Genomic DNA, 27311 nt, shown 5'->3' with positions numbered 1-27311 from the left:
CTGATCTCTTTTCAGAAGTTTTTTCTTCAGTTCTCTCTATCAGTTCATCCATTCCAAACCACAACTGCTTTGTTTTCTCCCCAATATGTGTTCAAATTAACCAATTGGAAATCAGTAATTCAAAATCTAGGTAGATGTGACGATAACCACAGAGGTATAATACATATATCAATATGTAAATTAAGTCCGTAAAAGTTAAGTACCTTATCGTAGTTGTAAATATTACCAATAAATACTTCTCTTTTTAATACAAATTCAGATGCAGGTTTAACTCTCTTGCAAAAAAGCAGGTTAGCAAACTTTATGAAGGAGGAAAAGTAGATGGAGTCACTGCACACGGTAACAAATTAATATCAAACTAGTCATTGTTTTAAATATGCTTATAGCAAATTCTAGCCTTGATGTATGCATATACAACAACTTATTTGTTCACGTTGCTTCTTTCCTGGTTGTTTCTTGGTTGAACTTCATCACTGCAGCTGCAACTATTTATTATACACCTAGACGTAAAGTTTATTTCAGATAAACATAATTTAGACGCAGGATAATTCTAATTTTAAGTAATATTGTGATTTCTTTCTCATCAATGTTTTCTTTTTTTTTAAACTTACCTCACGGTGGCGCTGTACACCAGCCTTAAGATGTTTGAATTCCTCTATCCTTTGGTGTGGACGAACATAGCTTACTTGTGCTCCTGTAGCTAGATAGAGGCACTCACTGGACGCAGTTGCTATCGGTGTAATGTGGTTGAACCGTCTTTGTTCGCTTTATTCTTCAACGTGTTAAAAACTCAACGTCGATGATGGATTCAAAAGGGATTTTGTTTCAAACCTGCGTCTTCTACATCCTTCTGATTTTTTTACGTGCAGCATATGGAGACGTGAGCTACTCTGTTCCGGAGGAGATGAAACGAGGATCAGTTATTGGAAATATGGCCAAGGATCTCGGGCTTGACAGAAGCGCGCTCTCTAACAGAAGAGCCCGCATTGACACCGATGGGACTGATAAACGTTACTGTGACATAAACCTGGATAACGGAGAGTTGATTGTTGCCGACAGGATTGACCGAGAGGGGCTTTGTGGAGAAAAAGCTTCGTGCATCCTAAAACACGAGCTTGTGCTGGAGAATCCTCTCGAGCTCCATCGGATTAGTCTTCATATTCAAGATATTAATGATAACTCTCCACAATTTAAGGAAGACTTGATTAATATAGAAATTCATGAGATGGCAGTCAGGGGAGCTCGTTTTGTGATTGAAGAGGCGCACGATGCGGATGTAGGACAGAATTCAGTTCAGCAGTACAGCCTTAAAAATAATGCTAATTTCGTTTTGGCCGTTGATGGAAACACTATTGAGCTTGTTCTTGAAAAGGAGCTTGATCGTGAAAAACAACAAGAGATCAATTTGCTCCTTACAGCTCTAGATGGAGGCTCTCCTCAGAGATCAGGTACCGTAGTCATACACGTCACTGTGCTGGATGCTAATGATAACGCCCCAGTGTTTAGCCAGGCCGTTTATAAAGCCAGTCTGCCTGAAAACTCTCCTGTGGACACCGTAGTGGTCACAGTGAGCGCTACTGATGCAGACGAGGGAATCAATGGTGACATAACATATGAATTTGGACATGTGACTGATGATGTAAAGAAGATATTTAGTATTGACCGTAAAGCTGGTGAGATAAAAATAATTGGCGCTGTTGATTATGAAACTACGACATCATTTGAAATACGCGTTAAAGCAAAAGATGGTTTAGGACTCTCGTCTTATGCTAAGGTGATCATTTCTATCTCTGATGTGAATGACAACGCCCCTGTAGTCAGTTTGAAATCACTAACGAATCCCATTCCAGAGGACACTCCACCTGGTACAGAGGTGGGCATCATTAACGTGCAGGACAGAGACTCTGAGACTAACAGACAGGTCCGCTGCTCCATTCAGGGAAACGCCCCTTTTAAGTTGGTTCCTTCTATTAAAAACTATTATTCTCTGGTGACCACAGGACAACTGGACCGTGAACTAGTGTCTGATTACAACATTACCATCACTGCCACTGACGAGGGCTCTCCACCTCTGTCCTCCTCTAAAACTGTTCACTTATCTGTAGCAGACATCAACGACAACCCACCTGTGTTTGAGGAACAGTCCTACAGCGCATATGTGACTGAGAATAACAAACCTGGCTCCACTTTATGTTCCGTTAGTGCTCGAGACCCCGACTGGAGACAAAACGGTACCGTGGTTTATTCTCTGTTACCTGGTGAGGTGAACGGTGCCCCGGTGTCCTCCTATCTATCTGTTAACGGAGACACGGGGGTGATCCACGCTGTGAGGTCGTTTGATTATGAACAGTTCAGGAGTTTTAAAGTCCACGTGACGGCCAGAGACAACGGTTCTCCTCCGCTCAGCAGCAACGTGACCGTCAGTGTCTTCATATCGGATGTGAATGACAACTCTCCTCAGATACTGTACCCCGCCCCGGAGGGCAACTCCTTCATGACCGAGCTGGTCCCCAAAGCTTCACACGGAGGCTCTCTGGTGTCCAAAGTGATAGCGGTGGACGCGGACTCCGGACAGAACGCCTGGCTGTCCTATCATATAGTCAAATCCACCGATCCGGGACTTTTCACTATCGGTCTCCACAGCGGAGAGATCAGGACCCAGCGGGACATTTCTGAGTCTGACAGCATGAAACAGAACCTCATTGTGTCAGTGAAAGATAACGGACAGCCCTCTCTCTCTGCCACCTGTTCCATGTATTTACTGATTTCTGATAACTTGGCTGAGGTGCCAGAACTGAAGGATATTTCTTACGACGAGAAGAACTCCAAGCTGACCTCTTATCTGATCATCGCGCTGGTGTCTGTGTCCACCTTTTTTCTGACCTTCATCATCATCATCCTCGGTGTGAGGTTTTGTCGCAGGAGAAAGCCCAGACTGTTGTTTGATGGAGCAGTTGCCATCCCCAGCGCTTATCTCCCTCCTAATTACGCAGATGTTGACGGAACAGGAACTTTACGCAGCGCTTACAACTATGACGCCTACCTGACAACAGGCTCTAGAACCAGTGACTTTAAGTTCGTGTCATCTTACAATGACAACACGCTGCCTGCTGACCAGACTCTGAGGAAAAGTCCATCAGACTTTGCTGATGCGTTTGGGGACTGTGATGGTTCTCCAGAGGTATGCACCTAAATGTGTAATTGAGTGTGATAGAACAGGTTGTTGCTCAGTGGTTTTTCTTTTAACTCTTATTTGTTAATTTTTGTTGGTGTGTTTTTTTCAAGGGAAAGGTATGTGTCTTTTAAGTAATTATTAATATAGTGTCAGTGTTACTTGTCTGACATGGCATGTCAAATGTGCTAAAAAACAGATACGTTTGTGGGTGTGTGTGATATATATATATATATATATATATATATATATATGTATATACATTTTATCAGATCTCCATCCTCCTCATGATTACAGTATAGCCCACTTATTAATGCTGAATGCCTCCGATATTGCGCTTTCCTGACGTGCAATATGTCAAGATATTCTAACCTGCCTTTTCATTTGGTTTTTGAAAGTGTGCTCAACAGTGATCTGATGCATTATGAAGCTCTGTTACATATCAGTCTTATAGCAAACATGCACATTTGTCACAAACCACAAAGAAACACTTCTTGACAGATGAGCTTTGCCTCTTCCGACATCTTTGCAAAATGATCTTTCAAACACTCACTGTTCCAAAAAATGTTGTGTGAATAATGAGGCACTCTTCAAACTTTGTCTAATACACATGTATTGCGAGTATGTCCACAAGTCAGATAATTAGAGGATATAGAATGAACATGATCTTGCACATGGTCTTTGTAACAAATGGTACAGTAAGATGATTTAGTTTTCCTTTGTTATTACACAGAAGTAGTTTGCAGGTCTCACATGGCTGATTTATCTTGAATGTGATGGCATGTGGAGAGAAATTGTTCTTGTGTTAGTTGTTTGGGTGTAGAGTGCTCTTCAGCACCTACCAGAGGGAAGAGGTTGAATAATGTCCAGTGAGGTTCCTGATTTTCCCTTCTTGTTTCCTCTATTGAGAGGTGTATACGTTCTTAATCATAGTCTGTGTTTGTGGCATGCCATTGTTCAGATGTTGCTTTTCCTGTCCTCCCCTGGCCTCAGACATGAATGTTCTTCTTCTATGACATTATGTCAACACAACCTGATTGCTGCTTGATCTTATGTCGGTCACAGTGCGAGGGGCTATATCAGAATATGTAATTCATGTGCCTCATAGCATACTGTCCACTGTTGTAATAATCCTCTGTCTCTTGGTGATGCTCTTTTATAATGTCTGACTTGTGGATGCTTTGGCATGTCTCACCTAATTTCTGTGAGTGGAACTGGAGTATTGGGTTAGAGCTGAGGGCTGTGCATGCATGCTATTTGTGTGTGTGGGTGTGTATGAGGGAGAGCAGGAGAGAGTATGTGTGTCAGAGAGAGAGAGAGGCAGAGAGAGAGAGAGAAGCAGAGAGGGGGCGAGAGCAGTACTGAAATGGGGACAGAGAGAGAGAGAGAGAGAGAGAGAGAGAGAGAGAGAGGAATCCAAGCAGACAGCATCCCTAATAGAGCATGATTAACTCAGCAGGAGAAGCAGGGTACCGTTGGATTACAGCAGCATTTTCAGTTCGATATTTTGATGCATACGTTTAGGAGTTAGATATCATGTCGACGGTATATCTGTTTCCGAAAGCATGTTTAATGGATCGGCGAATAAACTTAAATTGCTGGCTGCATTTTTTATTGTTTTCCCTGCTTTTTGGTGTTTCGTTTGGAGAAGTCCGTTACATCCTTCCAGAGGAGATGCAGCGGGGGTCGGTTATCGGAAATATTGCGCGGGATCTGGGGCTGAAAGTGACGGAGCTTAACGCTCGTCGAGCTCGTGTTGTTGCAGAAGGAACCAGCCAGCTGTGTGAACTGGACACTGCGTCAGGCAACCTTTTGATCAGCCAACGGATAGACCGAGAGGACTTATGCGCGCAAGCCAGTGTCTGCATCCTACAGTACCAGCTCTTACTTGAAGCTCCCCTCCAAGCGTACAGCTTGGTTTTGGATATTGCCGATATAAATGACAACAGCCCAGTGTTTGCTGCAGCGGAGATACAACTGGATTTAGTGGAATCCACCGTTCTTGGGAGGCGCTTTCCGCTGGAGAGCGCGCATGACCCAGATCTGGGAACTAACTCAGTCCGTGAATATAAACTGAGCCCGAATGATCATTTTGCACTGGAAACGAGCACCCAAGTGAACGGCAACGCTTATCCGGAACTTGTTCTTAAAAAGCCCTTGGACCGAGAGGCACGAACTGAACATGTACTGAAAATCAATGGGATCGACGGGGGCACTCCAGCCCGATCAGGAACTGCGTCTATTCATATCCGTGTTTTGGACGCCAACGACAATGTCCCAGTTTTCAGCCAGCGCGTTTACAAAGCTTCTGTGCCAGAGGACTCTGCCATCGGGACTGTCATAGCAACGCTCAATGCCACCGACTCGGATGAAGGTGTTTACGGAGAGATCACCTACTCTCTGAGTCACCTGTCGGATAAGGTGGGAGGAGTCATCGGAATCAACCCTCTGAGCGGAGAAGTTCGGCTGGCAGGTGTCATTGACTACGAAGAGGCTAGTAAGCACGAGCTGGATGTTCAGGCCAAAGACGGGGGTGGGCAGGCGTCTCACTGTAAACTCATAATTGACGTCATTGATGTAAATGACAACAAACCAGTGATCGAAATCAAGTCGGCCTCTGCTAACGTGGCCGAAGACTCTAGACCAGGGACTATGGTTGCTCTGGTGAACGTTTATGACCTGGACACCGGAAGCAGTGGGCGCGTCACGTGTACAATCCCAGACAATGTGCCATTTAAATTTCTATCTGAGGTCAAAAACTATTACATGTTGGTGACCGACGGAGTACTAGACCGAGAACTCCAACCCGAGTACAACATCACGGTCACTGCTACAGATGCGGGCTCTCCCTCACTCTCCAGTGTTAAAGTTCTAACGATCGTGGTCAGTGATATAAATGATAACCCCCCGACCTTTACGCAGAGCGAGTATAATGCCAACATCTTGGAAAACCAGCCCGTTGGCACGTTTGTGATGAAAGTGAGAGCAGAGGACATTGACGACGGACCTAATGCTAAAATACTTTACCAAATATCAATGGACACCAAGTCAGAAGTGTCCTCCTTCCTCACCATCAACTCGGACACCGGGGAGCTCTTCACATCGCGCCTCTTTGATTACGAACAGTCTGTTCACTTCCAGATTAAGGTGACAGCTCGAGATGGAGGCGACCCTCCACTCTACACCACCTGCACTGTTAGCGCCTTTATTACGGACCAAAATGACAATGCTCCTGTTGTCCTATATCCCGTCCAAACCACCGGGTTCATTGCTGAGGATATGGTCCCGGTTGAAGCGCCTGGAGGTTACCTGGTTACTAAGGTGGTGGCCGTGGACGCCGATTCTGGCCACAACGCCTGGCTCTCCTACAGAATAGTGAAAGCAACGCAGCATAACCTGTTTGTGGTCGGCCTGCACACGGGAGAAATCCGAACTGTGCGACCGTTCATGGAGGACGATGAACCGAAACAAACCGTTGTCGTTTCAGTAACGGATAACGGGCTCGAATCTCTCTCCGCCACCGCCACAGTCAGCGTAGTGATCGGTGACGGGCTGCCCGTTTTGAACGAACTTTTTGAGTTCGCGGATGAGTCCCGGGAGAGCGATAACTTAACGCTCTATTTGATTATCGCGCTGGCAGCCGTGTCCTCTCTCCTCGTCCTTTTAATCAGTGGCGTGTTTTATTTTAAGCTCTGCAGGCGCAGTTATGTTTACCGTTCAACCATCGATAGTCTCCCCGTTTTCCCCACGACCTACTGCCCCCCCGGTTTCACAGATTTTAGCCGTTGTGGCACTCTGCTGAATGACGAGCGGTACGATTCCTTCCTGACCACAGGGTCGTGGAGAGGCGACTTCCGCTTCGGCTCGAGCACGGACACCGACACGCTGAAGCAAAGAAGCGCAGCCTATCAAAAAAACACGCTACGGCGCGCGAGTACAGACAGGGCTAATCTGAAGGTCAGGGCAGGTACCGCGCATCCTTGTTACGTGATCACATGAGCGTCGGCCATCGCGTATTGTAAATATCTTGTTATCCCAGTGAATTATAATGTGACCCTTTGCCTGCCAATTATGTTCGATTTCAATACCTTGTTAAATCTGTTGTATTATGTTCTCAATATCATCCCCCCACGACCTCACCATGAAAATAGACGAAACGTGTCATAGTAGCATGTATAAAGTGATTATTCTATTTACATCGATTTTGTTGTGATTATTTTCAATCAATTATTAAAATAGTTTGCAGCAGACAGTTTGTTGTAACTTTAGTCAGACTTGTTGTGTTTGCCTGCCTCTTTTAATTATTCACTACTTAATCTCTCCCTCGCTGTCTTTCTGTTTTCTTGTTTAATGAATGGAAGACCTTTCTGACAACTCTATTTAGCAACACCTGTAGTTGTTGCTCTCTATAATTGTGTTTTGTTAGTGGTATATTTGTTTCTGCTTCTGTTTTTGGGTAAACAGCCTTCAAAACTTTTATTTAAAGTCCAATGTTGACTTGGAATACACTGCGGCCACGTTTTTATTGTGCCATTATGTTTTCACAGAGACCTAATTGAAGCTTTGTACTATGAATTGAGCCATATGTAAATAGACTGTGTGCGTCAAAAATAAAATTGAAGACAAGATTGTGTTTTACTTCTTAATTTGCTAATAACCATTTTTTTCATAGAACTTGTAAAGGACATGAATGAAGGATATATACAGTATATCGGAAACCAAAGTGCATGGTCACCATAACAAAAGTCCAAGTCAGTTATGTAAGGTGTTGAAGTGAAGAAGAAAAGTAAAATGTGCACACTGACAAAGAATTGATCCATGTTACATGCCTCCCCTCAAATCAACCTTGTTGTACTTCTCAAACGTGGACAGGACAATAATGGAATGCACTTAAAAGTCATACACACATAGTGCAAACAATGTGTGGATAAATGTAGATTAATTCATTTATTTATTAGCATAATTTTGCAACAAACATGAAATACTCAGTTTGATTGACTTTGATTCACCATTTGTACAGGGTGGAAGTTATGTCTCAATGCCATCACTTCTAAGAGAGTAATACTGGGGGGATACATATGTCGATGAAAGGATGCTTCTTTTTTATTTTTGCGTTTGCATAAAAATATAAATCCGAGCTCTTACACATTGTTGCCATACTACTCATAATACAACATAATAAAGAATATTACGAGTGGTATTTTTCTGTCTTTTAGCGTCGTTTCACACATAAAACAGGAACAAACTAAATATAAAACAGTAATGCCAAAGCAAAGCACTACAATGAATAGTTTTGATTGAACCGCACTCAGATCAGTGGTTAGTCTTATACAATTAGTAAATAATAGTGACGTATGTTTCGGTGTCACGGTGTGTGTGTGTGTGTGTGTGTGTGTGTGTGTGTGTGTGTGTGTGTGTGTGTGTGTGTGTGCGCGCGCGCGCGCGCGCGTTCGTTCCTGTCGGCTACTCACTGCATGGTTATGAAGCAGAGATGTTTTGTCATCAAAATAATTCCCATGTGAATGAATGTGTGTTGCTGTTTTATTCCTGTAGGCTAATTTCAGCCATGGAAGGAAGAGAAAAAACAAGCAGTGCTTCATTTTTATTTATTTTTTTCTGGGTCATAATAACACAATTTCAGGCAGTGTGGATGACAATATTGGAACATGAAAGAAAAGTATGTCAGTTCAGCAACATGACTGATTTTAATTAAGTGAATCATCATAGAGTTTCCATTGTTTTTCAACACTGATGTTCGTTTTGCATTTGATTAGGAGTGGGCATTTTCTAGCACCACCTTTTAAGCTGCACCTCTTTATCTGTATGTGTTCATACCACAAAGACAATATATCTCTCTGTAATTATGTTTTGTCACCCAAGTAGATGATTCTTGCAATTTGGTTGTTATATGATAAATTGGCATTGCATTTGAAAATATGATTTTAATTGATTTTACATGATGCTGTTCTAAATAACAGGATAAGTGCTCATAAATTAGGCTGGCTAATAATAAGGAAGTATAGTGTAATATATCTTAAATGCTCTAAAATAAAGTAACTCCAAGCCTAAAAGTTATTTATAAACGTATACAACCCTGGGTTAAATTAGAGATGTGGTTCTTTTGATAGCAGCATGTCAACACATCTAAGGTGCCTGCTGCCAATTGACAGTCAGCATTATCTTCTGAAGTCCCGTTTTAAAAATGAAAACACTGCTCTATTTTTGTTTTGCCAACAGCATTCTGGGTTGAGCAGAATAGAGCTGAGCAGGTTGAAGTTTTAGCTTTGTTAACAATTTCTTATTTTTATTTACCAAAAACGTGGTGTAGAAGTCTCACTTAAGTCAGTCGAGATTAAGGCAGCTTTATGCAATTGATGAATGGGGTCAGACTGGGAATTTCTCATTCACACATTATCACCCTGTCTGATATATCACAAGATCAATGCATTATATAAGTGATTATTTCACTGTTGATATGTATATAATGCACATATATGTAAAAGAATGTGACCTGATTTGATTACCTCTTTTTCATGATTCACACTAACTGTTTTCTTCTTTCTCCTTTCTTTTCTCGGCATTGAATACAACATCGATTTCATTGCAGCAGGTAAGACGATTTTTCATTTTTCTTTCTCTTTAAATCTTACACAGATCTGTTATTTTCACGCCTCAGCAACACCATTATATAACTCCAACACTCACTATGAGACACTATTGGCCCAGAATGAGTTTCCATTCATTTCCCATGTATTTTCTTTACTCTCTCTATCCCTCTGCACCTATTTTCACTTCACACACAGACTGTATTGAAACGACCTGACAAACGAATGTTTGTTGGATGCATATCTTCCCAAATGCTGCTTTGAAAGTCATATCCATGCAAGACTGAGATGTTGAGCAGCAGTCTTGTTACACAGGCAGCTGCTCTGCTCTTGTCGTTTTGTGCTGTGTGATTCCACCCGAGATTTTAAACTACATTAATATTTATCACCCTGCTGTGCAGTCATAGCCTGAATAATGCACAATCATGATGTGCAGAATGTTTTGCACTGCAGCAGTAATATCGTATGTGAACATGCACCATTGTGACCTATAAAAGTAGGCAGTCCACATGCGCAGACATTACATTATAGCTGCATGAAGAAGGAATGTAGTGCAGTATCCGTTCATGCTTGTGGATGAGTGTTGCAGTGGTTTCACACTAGATGAGAAATCCACTACTCTAATGTAGGTCACATACTCATCAGTCAGATTGGATCAGGGGAGAAAAACACTATCCACTCATCTATCTATCCATCCTTCCGATGTACCATTTTACATTTTGTGTGAATGTAGGGCCACATTTATTTTCTTGCATACACACATTTGGTTCCTCTCTTACATTTGATTTAAGTTTTTGAAGGACCTGCAGGGGAATTGTGTTATTACTAGGGATCACTCTAGTGCATTATAAACTGGTTTACCCACTTGTACTTTTTGTAAGTTGATATTTAAGCATGGTGGAAATTTTAAGTTCTCTTTATATTTCGAAAACATTAAAAATGTAGTGGCGTTTTTACAGACTTATTGTTCGGGCTCTCATGGATACACTCGGGATTACACAAATACCGATGAGGATGTTGTTTTTCTTAGTAACTGTTGGTGGCGCTGCTGCCTAAGCAGACTTGGAGTTGTCTGACATCATCCTGATTACAAGTCACCGCCCGTCTTCCCAGAAAATGGGCGATAGTTGCGTGCATATATCCACTAAGGCTCTCGTATGGTTGGTGGCACTGTGTGGATTTAACTGAATAGAAAATACAGTCGACGTTATTTGGAAAATACGAGGCCTCCTATACGGATAACATTTTGGATCTGATATTGAGAGGAAGAAATGGATATTCTGAAGAGAAAGAGCACCTCGTCGGAAAGGAGCGTCTCCATTTTGCTTGTCTATCTTGTTGCTGCAGTTTGCGGACAAATTCGTTATTCTATACCAGAGGAGATGAGGAAAGGGCTGTTTGTCGGCGACGTAGCAAAAGACCTTGGTTTGGATGTTAAAAGGTTGGTTTCTGGTCGGGCTCGACTCGTTATAGATGACGATAACCAATATGTTGCGCTGAACCAGAACAAAGGACATATCGTTGTCAATGAAAGAATTGATAGAGAAAAATTATGCGCCAAGAAATCACCCTGTAGCTTTAGTCTAGAAATTGTCCTCGAGGATCCACTTGAACTGTTTTCTATTACCATCGAGATACAAGATGTAAACGATCATGCTCCTGCTTTTCCAAAAAAGGAGATTAATTTGGAAATAAGCGAATCGACGCCAACGGGGACAGGATTCTTGCTCGATAGCGCAGCTGATCCTGATGTAGGAATAAACTCACTGCAAAGTTACTCTTTGAAAGAAAATGCGCATTTTGTTCTCAAACAACAGAGTCGGGCAGATGGGAGTAAATATGCTGAAATGATGCTTAAGGGTGGTCTGGACCGCGAGACGCAAAGCGAGCATACGCTTGTATTAACGGCCGTCGATGGGGGAGAACCGCAGAGGTCTGGCACAGTAAGGATACATGTATCTGTTCTTGACGCAAACGACAACGCTCCCGTTTTTACGCAATCCGTATATAAAGCATCTGTCTTGGAAAATGTTTTGCGAGGCACAGTTATTGCTAGAGTTAGTGCTATAGATGCCGACCAAGGTTTCAATGGTAACGTCACATATTCCTTCACTCACTTAGAGGGAGATTCTTCCTTTCCTTTCGAAATTAATTCTGTCACAGGAGAGGTTAAACTCACCGGTGACATCGATTACGAGGTTTCTGCAAATTACGAAATAAACCTTCAAGCAAAAGACCCGTGGGGTGTCGCAGGTGCCAGCAAAATAGTAATCGAGGTAGCAGATGTGAATGATAACAGTCCAGTAATCATAATGGCTTCATATTCGGGTAAAATTCCAGAAGACTCCGCTCCCGGCACAGTTGTGGCGCTGATTAGTGTCCAAGATAAAGATGACGGTAAAAATGGTCAGGTTCATTTAAATATTGATCAGAATCTCCCGTTCAAAATCAAGTCGTCTCTAAGAAACTATTACACGTTGGTCACGGAGCAAACCCTCGACCGAGAAAAGCGTTCCAAGTACAGCATCACCCTCACTGCCACTGACGAGGGCTTGCCTTCCTTATCGAGCAAAAAAACGGTCGTTTTAGACGTTACTGATATTAATGACAACCCGCCAGCATTCAGCCAAAGTGTTTACAGCACTCAGGTAATGGAAAACAATATGCCTGGTGTCGCTCTGTTGCACATCAACGCCACCGATCCAGATCAGGGTCAAAATGCACGGATATCATATTTTCTTATTGATGGCGAAGTTAATGGAAATCCGCTTTCCGCATATTTCTCCATTAATACGGAAAGTGGAGTCATTCAGTCTTTGCGTTCATTCGACTATGAACAAGTCAAGGAGTACACAATACGCGTGAGATCGCAGGATGGAGGCTCCCCTCCACTCAGTAGCAACGTGACTGTGAAAATACTGATCCAGGACCAGAACGACAACCCTCCTCAGGTTCTGTACCCGGTCCAGTCTGGTGGCTCTCTGGTGGCTGAAATGGTGCCTCGTTCAGCAGATGTGGGCTATCTGGTCACTAAAGTGGTGGCTGTTGATGTGGACTCTGGACAGAATGCCTGGCTCTCCTATAAACTGCAGAAAGCCACCGACAGGGCGCTGTTTGAAGTGGGCTTACAGAATGGAGAAATCAGAACTATCCGCCAAGTCACTGATAAAGATGCTGTGAAACAAAGACTGACTGTTATCGTGGAGGACAACGGGCAGCCCTCTCGTTCAGCTACAGTCATTGTGAACGTGGCGGTGGCGGACAGCTTCCCTGAAGTTCTGTCTGAGTTCACTGACTTTACACAGGACAAGGAGTACAATGACAACCTGACTTTTTACTTAGTGTTGGCTTTGGCTGTAGTCTCCTTCCTCTTCATCACGTGTTTAGTGGTTATTATATCAGTGAAGATCTACAGATGGAGACAGTCTCGCATCCTGTATCACTCCAGTCTCCCTGTGATTCCATATTATCCACCACGTTACTCAGACACTTTGGGGACAGGGACTCTCCAACACGTGTACAATTACGAGGTGTGCAGGACGACCGACTCCAGAAAGAGTGACTGTAAGTTCGGCAGAGCCGGTAGTCAGAACGTGCTGATAATGGACCCCAGTTCTACAGGGACGATGCAGTGGATACAGAGTGAAAAGAGCATCCTGGATGAACCAGACTCTCCTCTAGAGGTGAGTTAGAATACTCCTGCTTTTACTGCCGTTATGTCGCTGTCTGTTTATCTAATTATTTCCACGGTTTAACACGTGAGGGAGTCTGTATTCTTTGTGAGTAATACAACATGTTGATAGAAGATTCGCGTTCAAATGGTTGGTACTGATAAAACTACTTGTAGCTGGAATAGTGTTTTTTACTGTCTGTGCTGCAGCTCTTTCGCTGTCCATGGTGCTGAAGTGCTGTTTGCACTGAGATAATCTTGTCACTTGATTATGTTGCGTTGCCTTGAACTTTTAGAGGTCCTGGTTAGATTTAATTTCACAATTTGGTGACTATGCCTGATAATAACAATACTAATGAAGGTAGTTGTATGATTAAGTAATTTTGAATAATTTAATAAAATGTTTGAGGTTTGTGAATATTATCTTTATTACTTTTTCTTTGCTAACTGTTATTTGGCAGTGCACTGCCCACGGGGTATGACTGTCTTTATTTTTATTTAATTTCTTTCCACACTAGGCTTAAGCTTTGTTTTTATTTTATAGAGAACACGATACCGTTTAAGGAGTCTTCTCCCGCATTCTTCATTTTGTCACCAACTGTATTTATTGGTAAATATGCCATTGCAATATTGTAGGATGTCTGGTTGTACGAGTTCCATATTTTAGCCCCTAAGTGACGCTGTTGTCTGGTAAATCAATTCTACTGTGCAGTATGAGGCAGTGTTTTACCCTCCCATTTCACTGCGTTATACAACAGGCGATGTATTTCATACGAGCTTGCGCTGATCGGAGACACAGTTGACACGTCTTTCGCAAATCTATATTAACCTGGAATTTATGCCTTTTACTCGGCGAGTTGAATACCTCATTCTATTGTTAAGATCGCTTTAAGGCCCCGTTTTCACATGGCATTTAAAGAAGATCCTCGAGTGGGAGGAGGAGTACGATGGCGATTGTTTGGACGACTACGAGGAGCAGTGTATCTGTTTATTTTTCAATGTATTTTTCTTCATCAAGCGACGGCGCAGATCCGGTATTCAATCCCAGAGGAGATGAAGAAAGGGTCCCTTGTTGGTAATGTCGCACAAGACCTTGGTTTGGATCTGAGAAGGCTCCGTTCTGGTCGAGCCCGTATCGTGACCGGAGAAAACATTCAATACACTGAGCTGAAGACAGACAAAGGGATTTTGGTCGTGAACGAGAGGATAGACCGGGAGCAGCTCTGTGGAGACGTAACGCCGTGTAGCTTTACCTTTGAGATTTTATTGGAAAAACCAATGGAGTTGCATCCTGTGACCATAGAAGTATTGGACGTGAACGACAACGCTCCCACTTTCCAGAACAGTCACTTGAAATTTGAAATTAGCGAATCAGCTGTGCTTGGTTCCCGTTTTGTTTTAGAGATCGCGGACGATGCTGATGTCGGGGAAAACGCACTGCAGAACTACATTTTAACTCCGAATGAAAATTTCATTTTGAAACAACAAATCAATCCCGACGGCAGTAAGTATGCTGAAATGGTGCTTCAGAAACCGTTAGACCGAGAGGTACAGCCACGCCTGTCGCTAAAACTGGTGGCTGTGGACGGCGGAAATCCACAGAGATCCGGTACAGTAAATATAGATGTCAACATTTTAGATGCCAATGATAATGCTCCTGTGTTTAATCAGACACTTTATAAGGCCGCTGTGATTGAAAATGCACCAAAAGGCACCTACGTTGTTACTGTGAATGCAAGCGACATAGATAGCGGCTCAAACGGAAAGATTACGTATTACTTTTCCAAAACCAAAGCAGGGATAGCTGATTTGTTCGATATAGATGGGGCTTCTGGGAGAATATATGTGGCAAAGGAAATAGATTTTGAAAAAGACAAAAAAATTGAGTTCAGGGTTGAAGCCAAGGATCAAGGCGGACTGACAGATTCTAGCAACGTTGAAATTGAGGTAATCGATGTTAATGATAATGCTCCAGTCATTAACGTTATGTCATTCACGAGTCCTGTGTCAGAGGACTCCCCTGCTGGTACCACCATCGGCATAATTAATGTTAAAGATATTGATTCGGGCGGAAATGGACAAATAAGATGCACTATCGAAGGCAATGTTCCTTTTAAAATTAAATCCAATGTGAGAAATTATTATGCACTGATGACTGATTCGGCATTAGATCGTGAAAATCTGTCAGAATTTAACATCACGGTTATTGCGTCAGATGCAGGAACGCCTCCCCTCTCAACTAAAAGAGCCTTTTATCTTAAGGTCTCGGATGTTAATGATAATGCACCAGTATTTCCACGAGGCCCCTATGGTGCATCCATCGCAGAGAATAACAGCCCAGGTGTTTCTGTTCTAAGAGTTAATGCTAAAGACCCCGATGAAATCCAGAACGCCCGCATTTCCTATATTTTGGAAGCGAGTGAGATCGGCGGATCTCAAGTTTCTGAATATGTTTCTATAAACGCAGAAAGCGGAGTAATACATGCGGTGCGCTCATTTGATTACGAACAGATCAAGCAGTTGGAATTCACTGTTAAAGCGCAGGATGGAGGCTCCCCTCCACTCAGTAGCAACGTCACTGTCAAATTAATGATCCAGGACCAGAACGACAACCCTCCTCAGGTTCTGTACCCGGTCCAGTCTGGTGGCTCTCTGGTGGCTGAAATGGTGCCTCGTTCAGCAGATGTGGGCTATCTGGTCACTAAAGTGGTGGCTGTTGATGTGGACTCTGGACAGAATGCCTGGCTCTCCTATAAACTGCAGAAAGCCACCGACAGGGCGCTGTTTGAAGTGGGCTTACAGAATGGAGAAATCAGAACTATCCGCCAAGTCACTGATAAAGATGCTGTGAAACAAAGACTGACTGTTATCGTGGAGGACAACGGGCAGCCCTCTCGTTCAGCTACAGTCATTGTGAACGTGGCGGTGGCGGACAGCTTCCCTGAAGTTCTGTCTGAGTTCACTGACTTTACACAGGACAAGGAGTACAATGACAACCTGACTTTTTACTTAGTGTTGGCTTTGGCTGTAGTCTCCTTCCTCTTCATCACGTGTTTAGTGGTTATTATATCAGTGAAGATCTACAGATGGAGACAGTCTCGCATCCTGTGTCACTCCAGTCTCCCTGTGATTCCATATTATCCACCACGTTACTCAGACACTTTGGGGACAGGGACTCTCCAACACGTGTACAATTACGAGGTGTGCAGGACGACCGACTCCAGAAAGAGTGACTGTAAGTTCGGCAGAGCCGGTAGTCAGAACGTGCTGATAATGGACCCCAGTTCTACAGGGACGATGCAGCGGATACAGAGTGAAAAGAGCATCCTGGATGAACCTGACTCTCCTCTAGAGGTGAGTTAGATATTCTAACTTCGTTTTGGTGCCCTTTTATTCTCTCCCTTTGTTTTGTTGCATTGATAACAACCGTTGCACATGCAGGATTTGTCAGCACCATGGACAGCATCTCAACTAAATACATGCTGATTTATCTTACATCTTTAAAGACACGGCTTTGGACGCTTTTATTCTCCTAAATAAATAGCATTCGAATTCTGTTCTTCAACTATTGTATACTGCCTTTATGTGTTTTGAGGAAAGTAATACTGCGTTGCGAATAATTGTCGAGGCACCTTGAAAATTCAAAGTAGAACAATTACAACTGTCATGAATTAATGAAACGTCTAGAGCAAAACCATAATACAGAACCCCGAACCACCACATTCTTTCGCGCCACAATATTAATTTGTCTAGACTTCTTCCTGCATTTGTGCTGCATACTACCGTTGAACATGTCCTCATACAGAATATTTGCATAATCATTAATATTTTATTAGGGTGTAATAATCTGTAGTTTCTCTAAATACAACACTTGTATTCATACTATTTTTAAAATGTGATTTATGTATCTTCTGTGGGACCAAATGCATTGTGGACGAATCGTTTGAGAATGAGATTTCATTCTCTTCAGGCCCTCTTGTTATACTTTTGAACACAATCCGCCATGAAACAATTTGTTGAGTTCAAATGTGTTTATAATGCTTCATTTAATCATTACTATGTGATTTCCACACGGCGTAGAGACGTGTTCAGTCTCAGTGCTTTAGTGTGGTAGGAACTTGATTTGATTTTCACCGTTTAGACTCTAAGGGACGCTGTTGGACAGTAAGATATTCTCTGTGTTATGTCGTCATGCAGTCCATCCTCCGACTTACCATTTAGAATGCTCTCTGTGTTTTGTCGAGGTTTAACGCACGTAAGAGACACACGGTCTCGCAGACCTGCGTGTAAATATCAAAGAATCGTTCACATGTAAGAAGTAAACGGATATATCGGAAGCAGCTTTACCTTCACATCAACTGGATACGGACAACCTTTTTTTTTTTTTTTTGTATTTGTTACCATGATGGCAAGTCTGGGATCTGTCACCTACAAATGCACAAGATGGCGATTGTTTTATGGATGTCGATGTCAAATAGGACTGCTTGTGTTACTGCTTCATGCGGTCAACATGGTAGGTGCACAGATTCGTTATTCCATACCAGAGGAGATGAAGAGAGGCTCAGTTATTGGTAATTTAGCGCAAGATCTTGGTTTGGATCTGAAGAGGCTCCGTTCTGGGCGGGCCCGTATCGTGACCGGAGAAAGCATTCACTACACCGAGCTGAAGACGGACAAAGGGATTCTAGTCGTGAATGAGAGAATAGACCGGGAGCATCTTTGTGGAGACGTAACGCCATGTAGCTTCAGCTTCGAAGTGATATTAGAGAATCCCATGGAACTGCACAGAATAACTGTTGAGGTTTTAGATATAAACGATCATGCTCCCGTATTTCCAAATAAAGACGCGCTTATCAGCCTCGAAATCAGCGAATCAGCTGTAGTTGGAGTGCAGTTTCCATTGCAGAGCGCAGAGGATCTAGATGTGGGGCAAAACGCGTTGCAAGATTATGTTTTATCACCAAACGATAATTTTATATTGAAGCAGCATGCAAATCCAGATGGAAGTAAATATGTTGAAATGGTTCTCCAGAAGCCTTTAGACAGAGAGCGACATCCGCATCTGTCTTTAAAACTAATTGCAATTGACGGAGGAACTCCACAGAGATCTGGGACAGTAAATATAGATGTCACTGTATTAGATGTCAATGACAATGCTCCCGTGTTTAAGCAGTCACTGTATAAATCATCTGTCATGGAAAACACAGCAAAAGGCACGAGTATTATTACAGTAAATGCTGCAGATGCTGACAGTGGTTCAAATGGACTCATTACTTACAGTCTGTCTAAAATGAAAGGAAGTGCAGGGAATATATTTAGTATTGATGAATACACCGGTACAGTTACTGTGTCTGGTCAGATAGATTATGAAAAAGACAGGAAATATGAGGTGAGAGTAGAGGCAAAGGATCAGGGTGGCCTAACTGGTACAAGTAAAATCATATTTGATGTTTTTGATGTCAACGACAATGCCCCAGTTATAAGTATAATGTCATTTTCTAGCCCCATTTCCGAGGATGCACTTCCTGGTACAACAGTTGCTATTTTGAACATAAAAGATGCAGATTCTGAGAAAAATGGGCAAATAAAATGTTCTATAGATGGAAAACTTCCCTTTAAGATCCAATCATCCCTAACAAATTATTACAATTTGATCACAGATGAACAGTTTGATAGAGAATCTATGTCAGAATATAATATAACAATAACAGCCACTGATTTTGGGTCTCCCCCACTTTCTACCTCAATAAAGATACATCTGAAAATATCTGACGTAAATGACAATGCACCGTTATTCGATAAAAGCAGCTATTCTGCTTACATCGCAGAGAATAATTCCCCTGGAATATCCATTTTTACTGTCACTGCAAGAGACTCTGATTGGAACCAAAACGCCAGAATTTCATATCTTTTAGAAGACACACAAATCAGTGGCAGTCCAGTTTCTACTTATGTGTCTCTAAACTCTGAAAATGGAGTTCTTAGTGCGGTTCGTTCTTTTGATTATGAACAAGTTAAACAGCTTCAGCTAGTAGTGAAAGCGCAGGATGGAGGCTCCCCTCCACTCAGTAGCAACGTGACTGTGCAACTAATGATCCAGGACCAGAACGACAACCCTCCTCAGGTTCTGTACCCGGTCCAGTCTGGAGGCTCTCTGGTGGCTGAAATGGTGCCTCGTTCAGCAGATGTGGGCTATCTGGTCACTAAAGTGGTGGCTGTTGATGTGGACTCTGGACAGAATGCCTGGCTCTCCTATAAACTGCAGAAAGCCACCGACAGGGCGCTGTTTGAAGTGGGCTTACAGAATGGAGAAATCAGAACTATCCGCCAAGTCACTGATAAAGATGCTGTGAAACAAAGACTGACTGTTATCGTGGAGGACAACGGGCAGCCCTCTCGTTCAGCTACAGTCATTGTGAACGTGGCGGTGGCGGACAGCTTCCCTGAAGTTCTGTCTGAGTTCACTGACTTTACACAGGACAAGGAGTACAATGACAACCTGACTTTTTACTTAGTGTTGGCTTTGGCTGTAGTCTCCTTCCTCTTCATCACGTGTTTAGTGGTTATTATATCAGTGAAGATCTACAGATGGAGACAGTCTCGCATCCTGTATCACTCCAATCTCCCTGTGATTCCATATTATCCACCACGTTACTCAGACACTTTGGGGACAGGGACTCTCCAACACGTGTACAATTACGAGGTGTGCAGGACGACCGACTCCAGAAAGAGTGACTGTAAGTTCGGCAGAGCCGGTAGTCAGAACGTGCTGATAATGGACCCCAGTTCTACAGGAACGATGCAGCGGATACAGAGTGAAAAGAGCATCCTGGATGAACCTGACTCTCCTCTGGAGGTGAGTTAAATTATATAACTCTGTCTCAATGACTATCCCTCCTTTGTTTGGTTACCTTCACGGTGAACTGTTGCATCCTGTGCCGTTGTCTTCAGCACCACGGACAGCAACTACATCTGCATTACTTGATAGGAATATATTCGTAACTTAAAAAAAACATTTAAGCAGTTATTTTCAGACTCAGGCAGTGATAAGCTGTTTTATTATAACACACAACCAATGCTTTGATTTAGTGCCATGTTGTTTATATGCAGATTGAGATTTTGTTAGTTTCAATTTGCTTTTCCAGTGTGAGTGATCTCCAGACTTTCTTATTGTTTGCACTCGTGATTGTTCAAATAATTTGTTTTCACTTGGCCTGAACTATTATACCCACCCACAAAATAAACACCGGTTACTGATCACATTCATCATAGATTGATCAGAGTCCTTGCATTCTGTTTTATATCACTTCCTGGAGTCACGTTTAAATTGTAGATTGACATGTTTTCTGTATAAACATGTTTGCATATTTTAGAGGAGTGTATATGGTCAAATAATATCAACTCAGGGTGACGTTATTTCATAGTATGAGGTTATTGTTCTGTTACTGAAAACTGTTTGGATTTTTCTTAGATAACTTTGATCATCAAACAATCAATTAATTATCATCATTAAAAAAAAAAAACATTTCCAGGAATGATTTTTGTTGCATGGTGTTGCTGATTTTAGACTCTAAGGGACGCTGTTGATCAAGCCAACATGATCTCTATAACATTACGACACAGTCCCTCCCTTACCACCGTGGTTTCTGAGAGGAAAGGAGATAGTGTGTTCTCTGTGGGCTGACATTACTGGAAGACAGATCCGCGTCAATTGACATCTATATTCAGTCTAATAGACTAACTTGAAAAGACGACATACTTTTCCTTTAGTTCGTGCAGTATTTTTTATTTTCAGTAAACCTCGTGCTTGGATACTTGCAGCTTATTTTCCTATTTTTATTTTGCCATGTCATTTGGAATACGACATTTCTCCCGTTGCGTAAAATGGCGCTCTGGCTGCGGACAGAACTGGAAGCTTCTGTTGTTATTCTTCTATCTCAACCATATGGTGAGCGGACATATCCGATATTCTATCCCAGAGGAGATGAAGAAAGGCTCCCTAATCGGTAATGTAGCACAGGACCTTGGTTTGGATCTGAAGAGGCTCCGTTCTGGCCGGGCCCGGATCGTGACCGGAGAGAGCATCCAGTACACCGAGCTGAAGACAGACAAAGGGATTTTAGTGGTGAAGGAGAGAATAGACCGGGAGCAGCTTTGCGGAGACGTAACGCCGTGTAGTTTCAGCTTTGAGGTCATTTTAGAAAATCCCATGGAGTTGCATCAAATTACAGTTGAAATAACAGACATAAACGATCATTCGCCGACGTTCAAAAGAGACACCAATCATTTTGATATCAGCGAATCAGCTAATACTGGTGCTCGTTTTCCATTGACGAGTGCAGAAGACCTGGATGTGGGCGTCAATGGACTCAGAGAATATTTTCTGACCGAGAATGAACATTTTGTTTTAAAACAAAACTCAAATGCAGATGGAAAGAAATATGCAGAGATGGTGCTTCAGAAGCCATTGGACAGAGAGACGAACCCTAATCTGTCTCTCAAGCTAATAGCTGTAGACGGTGGAACTCCGCAGAGATCCGGTACAGTAAATATAGATATCACCGTCCTTGACGCAAATGATAATGCTCCTCTATTTAACCAATCTGTCTACAAAGCCACAGTGATGGAGAATTCTCCCAAAGATACTTACGTTACAACTGTTAACGCGAGTGACGCAGATTCCGGGTCAAATAGTATTGTAACGTATTATTTTTCAGATCTCAAAGGTGGTCTCGGTGATTTGTTTATGATCGATGAAAGTAATGGCGTCATTTCAATAACAGGTTCCCTTGATTATGAAAAAGATAAAAAGTATGAACTCAGAATTGAAGCAAAAGATCTGGGAGGTTTGATAGATTCGAGTAAAGTGATTATTGAAGTAACTGATGTGAATGACAACGCCCCTATCATCAGCGTCATGTCATTCACTAGTCCCGTGTCAGAAGACTCTCCTCTCGGTACAACTATTGGCATTATAAACGTAAAAGACCTCGATTCAGGTGATAACGGACAAGTCAACTGTAGAATAGAACAAAACGCACCTTTTAAGATTAAGTCCAATTTAAGGAATTACTATACTTTGGTAACAGATACTGTGTTAGATCGTGAAAGTGTTTCAGAGTATAACATCACCGTTGTTGCGACAGATGCAGGGATGCCTCCTCTCTCAACAAAAAGAACCTTTCATTTAAAGGTCTCTGATGTGAACGATAATGCTCCACTGTTTTCACAAGCTGTTTACAATGCGTTCATTGCAGAGAATAACTCTCCCGGTATTTCTGTTCTCACACTGAGGGCTAAAGATCCTGATGAGAACCAAAACGCCCGTATATCTTATATTCTGGAAGATACTAATATCGGTGGATCTACTTTATCGCAATATGTTTCCGTAAATGCAGAAAGCGGAGTGATACATTCAATGCGCTCGTTTGATTATGAGCAAATCAAGGATCTGATTTTCGTCGTCAAAGCGCAGGATGGAGGCTCCCCTCCACTCAGTAGCAACGTGACCGTCAAATTAATGATCCAGGACCAGAACGACAACCCTCCTCAGGTTCTGTACCCGGTCCAGTCTGGAGGCTCTCTGGTGGCTGAAATGGTGCCTCGTTCAGCAGATGTGGGCTATCTGGTGACTAAAGTGGTGGCTGTTGACGTGGACTCTGGACAGAATGCCTGGCTCTCCTATAAACTGCAGAAAGCCACCGACAGGGCGCTGTTTGAAGTGGGCTTACAGAATGGAGAAATCAGAACTATCCGCCAAGTCACTGATAAAGATGCTGTGAAACAAAGACTGACTGTTATCGTGGAGGACAACGGGCAGCCCTCTCGTTCAGCTACAGTCATTGTGAACGTGGCGGTGGCGGACAGCTTCCCTGAAGTTCTGTCTGAGTTCACTGACTTTACACAGGACAAGGAGTACAATGACAACCTGACTTTTTACTTAGTGTTGGCTTTGGCTGTAGTCTCCTTCCTCTTCATCACGTGTTTAGTGGTTATTATATCAGTGAAGATCTACAGATGGAGACAGTCTCGCATCCTGTATCACTCCAGTCTCCCTGTGATTCCATATTATCCACCACGTTACTCAGACACTTTGGGGACAGGGACTCTCCAACACGTGTACAATTACGAGGTGTGCAGGACCACCGACTCCAGAAAGAGTGACTGTAAGTTCGGCAGAGCCGGTAGTCAGAACGTGCTGATAATGGACCCCAGTTCTACCGGGACGATGCAGCGGATACAGAGTGAAAAGAGCATCCTGGATGAACCTGACTCTCCTCTAGAGGTGAGTTAAATTATATAACTCTGTCTCAATGACTATCCCTCCTTTGTTTGGTTACCTTCACGGTGAACTGTTGCATGTACCGTTCTCTTCAGCACCACGGACAGCATCTACATCTGCATCACTGATAGGAATATTAGTCGTAACTTAAAAAAAAAGAAGCTTTAAGTGGTTATTCTCAGACTGATATGCTGTTTTATTATTTCACACAAACATTGCTTTGACTTAGTGCCATGTTGTTTTTACGCGGACTGATATTTTGTTAGTTTAAATGTGTTTTTACAGCGTGAGTGATCTCCGTACTTTCTGGTGCTTGCACTCGTGATTTATCAAAGAAGTGGTTTTCATTTGGCCTGAACTATTATACCCACTGGCAAAAACACACCTTTAAGTGATCACATTCATCGTAGATTAATCAGAGTCCTTAAGTTTCCCTGACTCTTGTCAAAATTGTGCAGGTATTGTGTTTTTGATCATTTGTGTAACGTTTAAAAAAAAAATCTGTATTTATTAACATCTTTGCATATTTCTGATAAAAACGTACATAGTAATAGCTTCTATCACTCAGGGTGGCGTTATTTCATAGTATGAGGTTATTGGTCTTTTACTGAAAACTGCTTGGATTTTTCTAAGATTACTTTGATTATCCACCAATTAAATATCATCAATTTATTTTCAACATTTCCAGGAATGATTTTTGTTGCATGGTGTTGCTGATTTTAGACTCTAAGGGACGCTGTTGATCAAGCCAACATGATCTCTATAACATTACGACACAGTCCCTCCCTTACCACCGTGGTTTCTGAGAGGAAAGGAGATAGTGTGTTCTCTGTGGGCTGACATTACTGGAAGACAGATCCGCGTCAATTGACATCTATATTCAGTCTAATAGACTAACTTGAAAGGACGACATGCTTTTCCTTTAGTTCGTTCAGTGTTTATTATTTTCAGTAAACGTCGTGCTTGGATACCTGCAGCTTATTTTCCTATTTTTATTTTGCCATGTCATTTGGAATACCACATTTCTCCCGTTGCGTAAAATGGCGCTCTGGCTGCGGACAGAACTGGAAGCTTCTGTTGTTATTCTTCTATCTCAACCATATGGTGAGCGGACATATCCGATATTCAATCCCAGAGGAGATGAAGAAAGGCTCCCTAATCGGTAATGTAGCACAGGACCTTGGTTTGGATCTGAAGAGGCTCCGTTCTGGCCGGGCCCGGATCGTGACCGGAGAGAGCATCCAGTACACCGAGCTGAAGACAGACAAAGGGATTTTAGTGGTGAAGGAGAGAATAGACCGGGAGCAGCTTTGCGGAGACGTAACGCCGTGTAGTTTCAGCTTTGAGGTCATTTTAGAAAATCCAATGGAGTTGCATCAAATTACAGTTGAAATAACAGACATTAATGATCATTCGCCGACTTTCAAAAGAGACACTAATCATTTCGAAATCAGCGAATCAGCTAATACTGGTGCTCGTTTTACACTGACGAATGCAGCAGACCCAGATGTGGGCGTCAATGGACTCAGAGAATATTTTCTGACCGAGAATGAGAATTTTGTTCTGAAACAAAACTCTAATGCAGACGGAAAGAAATATGCAGAGATGGTGCTTCAGAAGCCATTGGACAGAGAGACGAACCCTAATCTGTCTCTCAAGCTAATAGCTGTAGACGGTGGAACTCCGCAGAGATCCGGTACAGTAAATATAGATATCACCGTTCTTGATGTAAACGATAATGCTCCTCTATTTAACCAATCTGTCTACAAAGCCACAGTAATGGAGAATTCTCCCAGAGATACTTACGTTACCACTGTTAACGCGAGTGACGCAGATCTCGGGTCAAATAGTATTGTAACGTATTATTTTTCAGATCTCAATAGTGGTCTCGATGATTTGTTTACGATTGATGACAAAAATGGTGTAATTTCAATAGCAGGTTCCCTTGATTATGAAAAAGACACAAAGTATGAGCTCAGAATTGAAGCAAAAGATCAGGGAGGTTTGACGGATTCGAGTAAAGTGATAATTGAAGTAACTGATGTGAATGACAACGCCCCTATCATCAGCGTCATGTCATTCACTAGTCCCGTGTCAGAAGACTCTCCTCTCGGTACAACTATTGGCATTATAAACGTAAAAGACCTCGATTCAGGTGATAACGGACAAGTCAACTGTAGAATAGAACAAAACGCACCTTTTAAGATTAAATCCAATTTAAGGAATTACTATACTTTGGTAACAGATACTGTGTTAGATCGTGAAAGTGTTTCAGAGTATAACATCACCGTTGTTGCGACAGATGCAGGGATGCCTCCTCTCTCAACCAAAAGAACATTTCATTTAAAGGTCTCTGATGTGAACGATAATGCTCCACTGTTTTCACAAGCTGTTTACAATGCGTTCATTGCAGAGAATAACTCTCCCGGTATTTCTGTTCTCACACTGAGGGCTAAAGATCCTGATGAGAACCAAAACGCCCGTATATCTTATATTCTGGAAGATACTAATATCGGTGGATCTACTTTATCGCAATATGTTTCCGTAAATGCAGAAAGTGGAGTGATACATTCAATGCGCTCCTTTGATTATGAGCAAATCAAGAATCTGATTTTCGTCGTCAAAGCGCAGGATGGAGGCTCCCCTCCACTCAGTAGCAACGTGACTGTCAAATTAATGATCCAGGACCAGAACGACAACCCTCCTCAGGTTCTGTACCCGGTCCAGTCTGGCGGCTCTCTGGTGGCTGAAATGGTGCCTCGTTCAGCAGATGTGGGCTATCTGGTCACTAAAGTGGTGGCTGTTGATGTGGACTCTGGACAGAATGCCTGGCTCTCCTATAAACTGCAGAAAGCCACCGACAGGGCGCTGTTTGAAGTGGGCTTACAGAATGGAGAAATCAGAACGATCCGCCAAGTCACTGATAAAGATGCTGTGAAACAAAGACTGACTGTTATCGTGGAGGACAACGGGCAGCCCTCTCGTTCAGCTACAGTCATTGTGAACGTGGCGGTGGCGGACAGCTTCCCTGAAGTTCTGTCTGAGTTCACTGACTTTACACAGGACAAGGAGTACAATGACAACCTGACTTTTTACTTAGTGTTGGCTTTGGCTGTAGTCTCCTTCCTCTTCATCACGTGTTTAGTGGTTATTATATCAGTGAAGATCTACAGATGGAGACAGTCTCGCATCCTGTATCACTCCAGTCTCCCTGTGATTCCATATTATCCACCACGTTACTCAGACACTTTGGGGACAGGGACTCTCCAACACGTGTACAATTACGAGGTGTGCAGGACGACCGACTCCAGAAAGAGTGACTGTAAGTTCGGCAGAGCCGGTAGTCAGAACGTGCTGATAATGGACCCCAGTTCTACAGGGACGATGCAGCGGATACAGAGTGAAAAGAGCATCCTGGATGAACCTGACTCTCCTCTAGAGGTGAGTTGAATAATATAGCTCTGTCTCAATGACTATCCCTCCTTTATTTGGTTACTTTCACGGTGAACTGTTGCATCCTGTACCGTTCTCTTCAGCACCACGGACAGCATCTACATCCGCTTTACTTGATAAGAATAATAG

The 27311-nt window shown here is 42.6% G+C and overlaps 3 protein-coding genes and 2 pseudogenes across 13 annotated transcripts in view; all 5 read left to right on the top strand.

The window, feature by feature from the left end:
• LOC311013232 (protocadherin gamma-C5-like) overlaps window positions 1-27311 on the top strand; it is a gene marked incomplete at its 5' end in the record, with an annotated part of 293577 nt that overhangs the window by 124093 nt on the left and 142173 nt on the right. The gene's annotated exons all lie outside the window — the stretch shown is intronic.
• On the top strand, window positions 803-7771 carry LOC311013313 (uncharacterized protein; the record flags this gene model as incomplete). The annotated part of the gene is made up of 3 exons (XM_084009356.1): window positions 803-3181; window positions 3286-3291; window positions 4697-7771. The coding sequence occupies 3 exons, from the start codon at window positions 803-805 to the stop codon at window positions 7169-7171; spliced, it is 4860 nt and encodes a 1619-aa protein (XP_083865482.1). The 3' UTR covers window positions 7172-7771.
• Window positions 11038-20312, top strand: LOC311013312 (uncharacterized protein; the record flags this gene model as incomplete). Its single annotated transcript, XM_084009355.1, has 3 exons — window positions 11038-13460; window positions 14330-16760; window positions 18925-20312. Exons 1-3 carry the CDS (start codon window positions 11049-11051, stop codon window positions 20310-20312), a joined length of 6231 nt encoding a protein of 2076 aa, XP_083865481.1. The 5' UTR covers window positions 11038-11048.
• On the top strand, window positions 21143-23741 carry LOC311013243 (protocadherin gamma-A3 pseudogene; annotated as a pseudogene). Its single transcript has one exon. The product of its transcript is annotated as a protocadherin gamma-A3 pseudogene (transcript).
• LOC311013244 (protocadherin gamma-A10 pseudogene) lies at window positions 24563-27255 on the top strand (annotated as a pseudogene). The gene has a single exon. The product of its transcript is annotated as a protocadherin gamma-A10 pseudogene (transcript).

This window comes from Eutrigla gurnardus (genome assembly GCF_963514095.1).
Source record: "Eutrigla gurnardus genome assembly, chromosome: 5".
Taxonomy (NCBI): Eukaryota; Metazoa; Chordata; class Actinopteri; order Perciformes; family Triglidae; genus Eutrigla; species Eutrigla gurnardus.
The sequence above is the reverse complement of the archived record's forward strand: the minus strand, read 5'-3'. Positions and strand labels throughout refer to the sequence as shown.